Source organism: Haplochromis burtoni, unplaced genomic scaffold (assembly GCF_018398535.1).
Source record: "Haplochromis burtoni strain Fernald_Lab_line unplaced genomic scaffold, NCSU_Asbu1 Contig_46, whole genome shotgun sequence".
NCBI classification, from domain to species: domain Eukaryota; kingdom Metazoa; phylum Chordata; class Actinopteri; order Cichliformes; family Cichlidae; genus Haplochromis; species Haplochromis burtoni.
This window is the reverse complement of record NW_024582407.1, coordinates 207,288-219,742: the sequence shown is the minus strand read 5'-3', so window position 1 is coordinate 219,742 and position 12,455 is coordinate 207,288. Positions and strand designations below refer to the sequence as shown.

At 41.1% G+C, this 12,455-nt stretch overlaps 1 protein-coding gene and 1 pseudogene across 1 annotated transcript in view; one reads left to right on the top strand and one right to left on the bottom strand.

Moving 5' to 3' along the window:
• mrps5 (mitochondrial ribosomal protein S5) overlaps positions 1-1,003 on the bottom strand; it is a 28,903-nt gene extending 27,900 nt beyond the window's left edge. Inside the window, exon 1 of the mRNA XM_005941285.2 lies at positions 910-1,003. Within this exon, the coding sequence (XP_005941347.1) occupies positions 910-958 (49 nt within the window). The 5' untranslated portion in view covers positions 959-1,003. The remainder of the gene's footprint in view (positions 1-909) is intronic.
• Positions 1,004-8,569: 7,566 nt separating this feature from the next.
• On the top strand, positions 8,570-10,165 carry LOC121814432 (annotated as a pseudogene).
• Positions 10,166-12,455: the final 2,290 nt, after the last annotated feature.

Below are 12,455 nucleotides of genomic sequence, written 5' to 3'. Positions count from 1 at the left end.
CTACTTTCACGTCGGATTTCCAGAGAAAACACTACCTGGGCTACGTTTCTGCTCATATTTGTCCTATGCTGTGTCACTGGATATAATGTTGCTGCCACTTTGTGGCAAGAGATTGACACTTTCTTTCTTTCTTGTCATCAATGACACTTGTTAAAACAGCAATGGCAATCACTGATAAAATGTTATTTATCACATTTTGTTCTTTTTTAATCGTCAGAAATTATTATAATAAATAATAACAATAAAACATTTTATTTGTAGGCGCCTTTCAAGACCCCCAAGAACAGTAAAATACCAAAGTTGAAGTATGCATAAAAATAACAGCTGGAAAACACCATACAATTAAACGTACGGTAAAGAATTATAGAATAAGCAGTGCAGAATCAAACAGGCTTAGAAATAAGTGCTTTAAGGCTACAAACACTAGATTATACACCTGAAAGGTGTACCTAACAAAGGCGACACTTTATGAAGCACACAGCTATTCTTTCAAGTCTATTTCGCAGAAATAATTCTCAGAACAACCAGTTTCACATTTAAACCATTACATTCTGTTACTTGATCAATATTTAAGGCATAGCAAAATCGATTAGGGAGCAATGGTGGAGTACGTGTAACCCGAAACTTGCAACACAGACACAGTACCACCCAAAAATGAACACAATTTGCTGAATATGTCTTCAATGTAACTCCCTGGATGCTGCTGTTAGTGAATGCAGTTCAGGTTTTTGGCTGAAGTGAGCAATTTTCACGATGTGAGTGATGATGACAGGCTCTTCCGGGTCAACTAAGCAAACCGGAGCAAAACAGTAACAATTCAAAAACATCAAGACAATAAATACACTGCACTTTATAAAATGGGCTATGTTTAAAAAGCTGTGAAACAGAAAAAAGGGCGAAATAATTCACCTCCAAGTGTGATGCGGAGGGCACAGCACACCCCGATGGATGCCGCCATCTTGGAATTCTGAAGGACCTCATACAGGACAACTGGGGGTGTCTTACGATGCCTGTTGAAAAATCGTAAAATACAGCGAATTTCCATTTCATAGTGATTGAGTATAATTTTCTTCCTGTAATGATCTTTGATCTTGTTTCTTTATATTTTGCTTACAAGGAGTCAGACTTTTTTATAATATATTTTTTTTAAAGTGGGATATCACCTCTGCATGAAGCTCAGAATAGTTATGAAATGTCCTTGCTACAAATATTCCACTGTCAACTTTTAGTTACATGAGGCACATAGTGCACAGAGGTTTCCAACTTTTTGCAGAGTCAATCACTAGAGACCTTCAAATTATGTGACCTTCAGATTCGCTCAAGAACAGTACATACAGAGATTCATAGTATGGGTTTCCATGGCTGAGCATCCAAGCCTTACATCACCAAGCATAATAAAACATGCCGGATCAAGTAGTGTAAAGTACTTTGGACTCTAAAGCAGTGGAGACGTGTTTTCTGGAGTGATGAATCGTGCTTCACAGTCTGGAAAATGGTTCTTGTCTGTCTTTATTGTGCCATGTGTAAAGTTTGGTGGAAAAGAGAATTGGTGTGTTGGTGTATGTGTGTGGTGGGCTGGAATCATATTAAATCCTATGGATAAAGAATGGGGTCGCATATGTTAGCAAAGGTAGGTGAGCAAAAGCCTTTGGCAATATAGGGTGCCATCTTGAAAGCATCTGATTGGCAACAGCTTCATTTTTCAACATAACAATAAAGCCAAACACACTGAAATATAAAAATACTATCACTCATGAATTGTCCTCTCCAGAGCCTGGAGTTCACCATTGAAGCAGCGCGGGATTGTATTAGTAGAGAGCCAAAGAAATGGCATCCAAAATCTAAAGAAGAATTCTGGAATGTCCTTCAAGAAGTATTCCTTAAGACTGCTTGAAGAAATTTAAAGACAGTTTCCCTAAGAAAGGTAAGGTGTTAAAGAATAAACATGATGACACCAGATATTGACTTTGAGGTTTGTTCAAACCCTACATTCTGTTTTTCCCTTGTATACTGAATTGCCATAATTGCATTTTTCATTGAATTGGTGCACCAATTTTTCTTAGCAAAATATAAACCGTGTTGGCTCACGAGTTTTGCACAGCTCTCTATTTGTAAATAACGTAATCATATCTTTGATTCCTTTATTTACCAAAAAGACTATGCTCTCTTTATAACTGTGTGTGTAAGTCTAACAAGCAATCTCACTCAGTTTCAAAAAGACACTCAGTGAAGAGTTTGAACATGAATGATATGTTTGTGGCTTTCTGGTAAGCTCTTATGTCTGAAAGAAGAAGGAGAAAACAAACAAGATTTTTTTTCCAATGAGGATGTCTGCTGGCTGCACATAAAACTCAACAAAGTCTTAGTTTTTCCTCTTTTGATATTAATTATCACATTGAGAGGAGAGAAAACACGGTAATTACAATGTTGAGAAGCTGAGAAAAAGATGCAGGAGAGAGCTGACGTAGCTGTGGGTAGAAAGACAGGAGGAAGGCATGAGAACAAACTGTGATGAGAAGGAGGAATGAAATGCTGTCTACAGAACAGGAAAAAGGAGGTGGATGTCGATGATGCACACAGCATGAATTGCAATGGCAATCTGAAGGACTCTCCTGGGAAGAAATGCATAGTTTAACATTCTGACAGTCAGAAAATATCTAGACATGGTTTAAAAAAATATTGGTCACTGGAAAAAGAATATCAAAACTTCATGACTCTGTATATTACTGTATATATAATGGCATCTTATGAGTGGTTGTAAATCGTACCTTAATACCCATATTATGTCAGTATGCACTGTAATTTTGTTGTCGTTAACCCAAACCTTTCCCACTTCTTTGAAGTGTATTTGTGCAAATCATTCAACAAGTATGTGAACATCTAAAAACAGAAACTGAGCAGTGATGCTTGATCCATTTGAACATGCAAGCATGCCATTTGTATAATGATGCAAGCATGTGGCGAGCACCTACAGCGCACACACACACAGCTGTCGCTAAGCATGTGCAGCAGGCCACCAATCAGTGCCTCGTGCCTTTGGCCATGATTGCCATGCAGCAGAGTGACTGATAATTATCCTGTATGCATCTCAATTTCACCTTATTCAAGATAATTTCCTCAGTATTACAGCCCTTTCCCGCGTAGATCTGCAATCAAAAAGCTGCTGAAGAAAGGACAGCCGTCCAGCTGTGTGTCAGCAGGAGATGGGAGCTCCCTGCTGTTGAAAGGATCAATGCCTTTCATACAGTAAGTTTTTCTATAATAATTGCCCCATAATGACAGCTTCATCCAGGGTTTTATGTAAAAGAGTGAGTCACTTTTCTTGGCTTTGTACAAGAGAGCGGAGGAGTGAAGAGTGGGAAAATATATATATATATTTGAGGTAAACACAGTGCTGCTGGAGTTCAGCGCAACTTCAGTCAAAGTAAGAGAAGTTTGTCGTGCACAAGCTCTGCTAAATGTTGGTAATGTAATTTGGTTCCTGTCAGAGCAGAAGGGTCAGCATCGTCTTCTATATGGAGCAGGCTATTAAACTGAACTGAACAGTCACTTCAAACTGGCTGCAAAAACAAGTCAAACCTCACAGGCTGCTATGTTAACGTGTTCAAAATTAAAGATAAAATTATTATGTTTATAGCCTATTATACCTATTTATATTCTGTTAAAGCTTAAAGCAGTGTGCGCCTGCATTTGACTGACAGTTATGCAGGCACATAAAGAGTCTATCTTTGTCTGCTAGGTTTTACTTCTGGTAACTAATAAGGCTCATCTGGACCTCTACAATGTTTTGAAGCATTTTTAATGGAATTAGGTGAAAAAGGTGCTCATATAGTAGAGCTCTGAATGTAGCCTCTCATTCATTTCTTCTTCATAGCAGCAGCAGAAGGTTATATATTACATCATGTTTACCTTTATTTACTGAGACCGAATCAAACTGAATTGAAATACAGTATGAAAAGCAAAAGCAGTACAATTTTAACAAGCCCCCAAAATTGTTTCTGTTCTTTCCCTTCCTTAAGAATAGCTTCTTGACAGCCATACTTCCACTGAGACCATTCCTAATGAGGCTTCATTGAACAGCTGATGGATCAACTGAAGGGCAAGATGTATCTCTCAGGACTTGTGCCAGGTCTTTGGTGGATTATTTTTCTATTATTTAAAGACATTAATTTCAGATGCTATTCTCTGCTGCAGATACACAGGACAAACTGCACGCCATCACATGACATACTAAGTTTTTTGCTGATAGCTCTTTGCAAATTACCTTGTTGGATCAAAATTACCTTTTTATCCCTGTGCTAATGTATCTTTGACATTTTTCATATTCAACTGGAAAAAAATAGCAACAAATGATATGTTTCTGCAACAGGCTGTTAGAAAGAAAGTGCCCAAACATACAATTTAAAATTGGTTATTTAATAATATATGCATAATATATGCATAATATATGCATAATATATGTGTTTTATATGCGTAAACACAACACTGGCTTGTGCTTTCAGTTAGGTGCCTCCAGAAAGCATTAAGAACTATTTCTTAAGACAACTTTAAAATGTACAAGATAGTCATGAACCACCCTTGCATATGTCATTTTGAACTCAGCACAGTCTGTAGCTTAAGATTGCAAACAGGTGCGCAGGAGAAAGACCAATTTGTACATGCCCACACAGCCTCTAAAAGGAGCCTAATCAAACCAATCAAGTGAAAACACATGCGGGTGTGTATAAAATATCTCAGAGTGCATGCATGTTTGTACTGGCTACCAAATTTCTTTAAAACATTTTAAAATGGGTTTTACCTGAGAGGAAAATTACGGAGCCCCCCAGGGGACATGGGAGAAAAAAAAATTGGGGAGGAAAAAAAAATTAGGGAGGAAAAAAAAAATTAAGACGGACTTTTGCGAGATCTCGCAAAAGTATTGCGAGCGCTCGCAAAAGTATTGCGAGATCTCGCAAAAGTATTGCGAGATCTCGCAATAAGTATTGCGAGCGCTCGCAAAAGTATTGCGAGATCTCGCAAAACTCCAACAATGGCGGCAGCTACTTAGTTGTAATATTACTCTTTCTGGGTCACAAAATACACTTTTAAGATATTTTGAGGCGTGAATGTAGTTGTGTAAACGTCAGATACCTGCTCGGTTTACAAGACATCACATATTTGCAAAAGAGCTCCGAGTTTTTGGAGATCTGACACCCACTAGCTCGAAGCTAACGGGAGGTCGAGACCTACTACAGCCGGGAGGAACACCGCTTTCCCGGCACATCGTGCCTCGACCTCCCGGTCGGCTTCGAGCTGGCGGCCTCCGAAGAATGCGGCTAAAACTTTTGCGAGATCTCGCAATACTTTTGCGAGCGCTCGCAATACTTATTGCGAGATCTCGCAATACTTTTGCGAGCGCTCGCAATACTTTTGCGAGATCTCGCAATACTTTTGCGAGCGCTCGCAATACTTTTGCGAGATCTCGCAATACTTTTGCGAGCGCTCGCAATACTTTTGCGAGATCTCGCAAAAGTCCGTCTTATTTTTTTTTTCCTCCCTAATTTTTTTTTTTTCCTCCCTAATTTTTTTTTTTTTCCTCCCTAATTTTTTTTTCTCCCATGTCCCCTGGGGGGCTCCGTAGAAAATCAATATTCAAATCAAGTTTTACTATTTTTTAAATTCAGAATATATTATTTACAAACAGAATCGAGAGGAAAAACTTTAAGGGTTTTCAGAGTCTGTGCACTGTTAAGTTAGGCTTAGTTTTTTTAACTGGGAGTCTTCAATGCTCCTGTCATTTTTTCCTCTTGAGACGATTAAAATCTGTGTTGAGCTGTGTGGCAACAAATATTATCTTTAAACACAGAGTACTGACTGGCACTGGCTATATCTAGAAATCTGTTACTGTAACTTAGCCAGTACATTACACCTATTTAGCCTACAAAGCGTGTTTGCCAGGCTTTTAATATATACAAAGCACAGTAGAATTGTTTTTTTAGAAAGCTCTTTCACTGGTAGGCAATTGGCCTTTAAAATGTCAATGAACAGACTTTCATCTAAAGACCTCTAAGGTGTACTGGTGACACACACAACATGCTCACACACATTGACTTGAAACACTGAGTACAAACAGCCTGAGGAAGGAGGAGCATGGCGGTCAAAGACAGAAGCACAAAGACACAGCGAGAGAGGAAAGAAAAAAGTATCATCCATCTTTCCCAGGTTGGCTTTGGAGATTAGACATATATAACATTGCCTGTCAAAGACTCCCGTCTCCCTCTAGGCAGGGAGTCAGAAGTTGGGATGCCTGTGTGTGAGAATAATGATTTTAGTCTGCTTGTGTGTGTCAGAAAAAGTAAATTCCCAACAAAACTTTATTTATAACCCCTTTTACACTGTAGTGTAAGAAACAGTAGTGCAGCCAAGTATTAAATCCTTAACTGCAAAAAATAAATAAATAAAACAATGCAAGCAAAAATATAACAATATCGAAGTCAATGTTTGAAAGTTAAGCATTACTCTGGGAGTCCTGCGGTTGATGTTTCTCCGTAATCCTGCAGCTAAAACAAACACAGTCTCATTCCAAAGTCTTTAAATGATTTGTGAGGGTCTGTTACATTTTAAAGCACTTTTTGTTTTGACTTCAAGTTTTGACATGAAGGCTATTGTTCCAGAATCCCATTCATCTGGATTAAAAGAGTGATAGCAAAGAAAAGACTGCAAAAGGATGATGAGGTGAGGATGGGCAGTCAATGAGAATGATGGCTGGTTCATGTCTGCTGAATGTTCCGCGTGCTACATAGTGCTGTCTTATCAAGGCTCAATCCCACAAAAAAAGGGGAAAAATGGTGGTTGCTTGGTGATTGCATGGAGTTTTTCATATTCAGTGACCCTCAATCTCAAATTGGGACACTGTGTACACTTAGAACGCAAATAAAACAGAATGCAAAGACTTGTAAACCTCAGCAAACCACATTTTATTCACAATAGAACATAAAAACCACGTCAAATGTTTAAAATGAGAAAATCCACCATTTCAACAAAAATATTAGCTCATGTGAGAGCAAGACAAAAGGCTGGAAAATTCAGTGGTACTGAAGAGAAACAGCTGGAGGAACATTATGCAAACCAATTTAGGTTAATTAAAGCTCCACCGTGAAAAGTGAACATGATTCAGAATTTTTGGAAAACATGGTTCTCTGGACTAAAGAGGAGACGGGCCATTAGACTTGTTATCAGTGCTCAGCACTGGTTCTGTGATTGCATGGGTGTGCAGTGGAACTGGCCACTTGCACATGTGGAAATGGACAATCAGTGCTGAAAGGTATATATGGTAACATCTGCTCCCATCTAGGCAGTACCTTCTTCAGGGAAGGCCTTGCATATTTTAGCAAGACAATGCTACGCCCTGTTTGAAACAAGCAGCTAGTGTTAGCAATCCCTTCATATGTTAGTCATGTCAGTGTTAAGATCAAAAGTTTTTAACTACGACTAGCAAAAATTCTACAGTTTGCCATGTTGCAACATCATGTTTCTACAATAGTACAGAACTAATAAACCATTGCAAACGGAGAAGGTCTTGAATAGCTGAACAAATACATTTATTTAAAGTTTGGACTCACACTTTAGGAAATTCAAAAGAGCCTTGAATTTACCCCAAGAAAGGAGTCAGAGAACGGCAGAGAGAGCAAAAGCCCAAACTAGCAGCAAACAGGAAGAGAAGGCATATACTTAGACAGTGAGCTGACAGCTTCTCCCAGCGGAGTTGTCTGTAGGTCATCTTAACGTGACGTGGATCGATACTCCAGCTCCCTGCTGTCCCCTCTCTGACACCTCCTCTTCCTTGCCTTTTGCTCCTCCTGCTCCTTTCCTCTCACAGACAGGAGGTGACATCGCACCTGGCTTTAACAGTACAAACCAATTAACAACTGTCAGCAAATCCTTCCTGGCTTTCTTCTAATCTTCTTCTTAGTGCAGGGAATCTCTCACAAAACATATGAAAAGCGCTTTATATTCAGATCTGGCTGTAGATGTTTTTGTTCACTCATTTGGTTTAAGTGAACTTTGGATGCAAGATGGGTTGCAATCCAGAGGCCTCTAATAGAGATAAATAGCATGGAGTAGTGTTGTAAGAAAAAGTCTTTGACTGAACATTTAATATTTTAATTAAATTTAATTATTTTAATTATTTAATTTAAATATGTGAACTAAGAAGCAATTTGCTTAATTCTTAAAATATTTTGTTTCCCTTGCCTCTACCAGTTCCCTGGTAGCCTTTCATAGAAAGCTTTTGCTCCTAGCTCTTATTGTTGTTCTTTTTAAATGTTTTGTCATTTTAAATTGAGGTCAAATTGAAAATCATTTCTATTCAGGACAAAGCAAAGGTATTGTGGTGGACCACTAGAGGGCTCCACTCACACTCAGTGTTGAGGAAGTGTGTTGCTGTGTTTTGTGGCGCGATGTGTTCAGTTGATGTGTGGAGAGGAATAAAGAAGGCGCGAGAACTAAGAGCTCCTTTCCGCCAGTCCCATCTGCGCCAGGTTTTCCAGCGTTTGGCAGCGCACGGCCTGATCATCAACCCTTCCAGTTGATGTGCCAGTTTGGGTTGCCCGTTCTGGATTTCCTCGGGCACCGCATTTCCGCTGAGGGTGTGATTCCGTTGCCCGACAGAGTCCAGGCCGTTTTGGTTTTTCTGCGTCCCACGTCAGTTAAAGCGTTGCAGGAGTTCTTGGTGATGATCAATTTCTACAACCGCTTTCTTCCCAGAGCTGCCCACCTGCTACAGCCGCTCTATGCTGCCCTAAAAGGTAAAACAGCCAAAGATCCTGTTGACTGGCTGCCGGAACGCATTTTCAGTCGTACGCTCCAGGATGCCGAACACAAGTACAGTGTTTTCGACAGGGAGTTGCTGGCCCTGCACCTCGCGACACAACATTTTTGTTTTTTCCTCGAGGGTGGCAACTGTACTGCGTACGCTGACCACAAGCCTTTGACGTTTGCCATGTCCAAGGTCTCTGACCCATGGAGTGCACGCCAGCAGCGCCAGTTGCCGGCCATTTTGGAGTTTACCACAGACATTCAGCATGTGGCTGGTAAGTCCAATCACGTCGCTGACTGTCTCTCACGCGTGTTGGTTTCTCCAGTGTATGTCGGCGTCAACTATGCTGCCATGGCCGCTGAGCAATGTGCTGTCCCGGACGTCCTTGCCCTTCAGTCAACGAAAAAGGGGCCTCGTGCTGGAGGACACCCCCGTGTGGGACGGCGGTCCGCGCCTGCTTTGCAACGTTTCCACTGGCTGCCACCGCCTGGTGGTTCCCCTTTAGTGGCGTCGTCGTATTTTTGACTCGGTGCATGCCCTCTCTCATCCAGGCGTCCGGGCCTCGGTCAAGCTGGTTAGCACCAGGTTGGTTTGGCCAGGCCTTCGCAAAACAGTGAAAGACTGGGCTGCGGCTTGTATCTCATGCCAATGCTCGAAAATCCACCGGCACACGCAGGCACCCCTTGAACATTTCTGCGTCCCCGGTAGGCGTTTCGATCACGTTCATGTGGACCTGGTTGGTCCCTTGCGACAGTCGCAGGCTTTCACGCATCTTTTGACTGTGGTGGACCGCACGACCAGGTGGCCAGAGGCGGTACCCCTGGCGTCCACAACAGCGGTGACGGTGGCCAGAGCATTTTTGTCAACGTGGGTTTCGCGTTTCGGTCCCCCTGCTGACATTACCTCGGACAGGGGCCCCCAGTTTGTTTCTGAGCTTTGTTCTGCCATGGCTGACGGCCTGGGGGTCAAGGTCCACCACACCACAGCAAGCTAACAGGATGACGACTGGGTCGACCGTCTTTCGTGGGTTTTGCTGGTATTGTGTAGCGCGGTTAAAGAAGACTTCGGGGATTCCCCGGCTGAACTGGTCCTCGGCCAGCCCCTCCGGTTCCCCGGGGAATTCTTACCTGAGAGCCCCCACCCCGTGTTTCGATATCATCTGTGCTGCCTTTTTGCCCCCCAAAGGACTCAGGACTTTGCTGTTCCTGGCACCACTGCCTGCCTGACACTTTTGTTCTGAGGTCGTTGGACTCTGCTCGTTTTGTTTTCGTCAGGCACGATGCCCATAGGACTCCGCTGCATCCACCATATGATGGGCCATACAGGGTTCTTAAACTGTGGGTTCTTAAAACTGTGGTGGACCACTAGAGGGCTCCACTCACACCCAGTGTTGAGGAAGTGTGTTGCTGTGTTTTGCGGCGCGATGTGTTCAGTTGATGTGTGGGGAGGAATAAAGAAGGAGTGAGAACTAAGAGCTCCGTGTCGTCCATGCTTATCTCCACATTATATCCAGTAATTCTTCTTTTATCTTGATATGAATAGAAAAAAACAACAACTTTATATTTGGTTGTAAATGAAATTAAGATGTTTTCATTAATTAACTACGTATTAAATGACTATTCAGTGTATTTGTCAGTATTCTGCTCTATATGTTAGTTTTTTATACTATTGCTGCAATAGTGTTACAATATTACAACATTTGTAATGGAAACATTCCCTTCCTTGCTAGAAAAGAAGTAAATGAATAGTTAGACTGCTCCTCAGTTCTTATTCTTAGTACAGAAAATGTCACACTTACAGTACATGACATAATAAGCTATACTTGTATAAAATTAAACCGCAACTGGAAATAATTATCCACTAGCCTCTTTATTAGGCACTGCTTTGTAGGAAACAGATGATCTACTGGAATTTTCCTGCACAACCATATAGGATTTATTGAGAATGGTAAGAACATATCCAGTGAGCGGCAGTTCTCAGAGCAAAAATGTCTTATTGATGCCAGGGGTGAGAGAAAAATAGCCAGACTGCTTCAAACTCATAGGAAGGAGGCAAAAACTTACATAACCACTCATTACAACTAAGTGCAGAATAGCATCTCTGAATGGATAACATATTGAACTTTAGGCTAAAGATTGACTACTACAGCGGAAGACCACACACACTCTTAGCTATGGTCAGCTAAGAACAGTAAACTAAGGCTACAGTTCACATGAGCACATCAAAATGAGACAATAGGAGACTAATTTCATTCGTCTTATTGGGTTAGACTTTGGAAATCTATGTAGGATAAAGTTGCAAACTAAGGGATATATTCAACTACGGGTAATTTATTAACACGACAGGAGCAGCTTCTAATCAGAAAAGCAAATCTCATGAGATCTGCATTTGCTATCAGCTATCAAGCCAATTAAAACATCAGGATGAATGAAGAGCTAATATTGAGACCTGTGCCTGATGTCCATTAAAGGCCAGATTATTTTCCAGATAGGGTCTAAAGTCAGTGTTGTCATCCCTCTGCCCTAAGCCATTTCACTTCATTTCACTGTGGACCCCACTGCGAAGGCTGTGAAATTCCAGCCACAGTTGTTGAAAAGAACCTGACACCAAAAATTGAAGCGTTACGGAAACCTTGTTACTGCTCATATTATGTGACTCCATTTGGTTGGAGATTCCAGGTAAAGCAAATCTAAGATGAGGTGCCTTGGTAATTTGTATGTTTTCGTCACATCTTAGTGTAATATCCCAAATAAACTGATAAGTGTACCATTGAATCTATTGATTCTTATTCTTTTCTGTATTCTATATTTCTATACTTTTATTCAAATGCAATACTATTGTACTTTATTTTATTTTTATTTCTTATACATTGATATATCTTGCACCTTTAGAGAGGAAATCTGAAAAATACATATGCAAGCGGGTCGGTTGCAAAAATCTCTGAGGTCCCACCTTTTACATGCAATCTTGTCACTGTGCTCTCTTTGTAAATACCAACAGTAGTTTTTTTTAAATCACCAACAATGTGTTGTAAGAAACTGAATGAATATACTCCCCCTAGAGCTTGTTTGCCTCTAAGAAAGTCATATGCTGTGTCATGGTTTTAAAGAGACGAGACCAAAGGAGCAGGCTCACAGAGTCTTATTTACACCAGGATTAAGATGAATAGAGGACAGGTGGTTACCCTAACGATTGCTAATAAGTGTTCAAGGAGAGTCTGCGAAGACGGAGAGAGGTAGTTAACAAATGACAGTGAAGAGGAAGGCTGCAATTGCTCAGTCAATTTAAACTTTGAGTCCTTAATTGTCAGTGAAGTGTGTTGAAGCATGAGAGTGATAGCTAGTGAGCAGGCTGGGGCTCAGAGGTGAAAGAAAGAGATTCGGTTTCAGGTAAGTCTTTGTGTGAACTTAAATACACTTTACTGATGAACGCAATGAGTCACAGGTGTGAGAGAGCAAACCAAGGATTAGGCAGCTCTGCCTGTGGATGGAGGCTCAGGTAATCTGCCCACCTCTCTCTAAGAAAAGAGTGTGTGTGCGTGTGTGTGTGTGTGTGTGAGGGAGAGAGAGAGAGAGAGAGAGAGAGAGAGAGAGAGAGAGAGAGAGAACAAGGGAGGGGGAAATTAAACAGACAAAGATTTCCCAGACCTGCCCCAAAT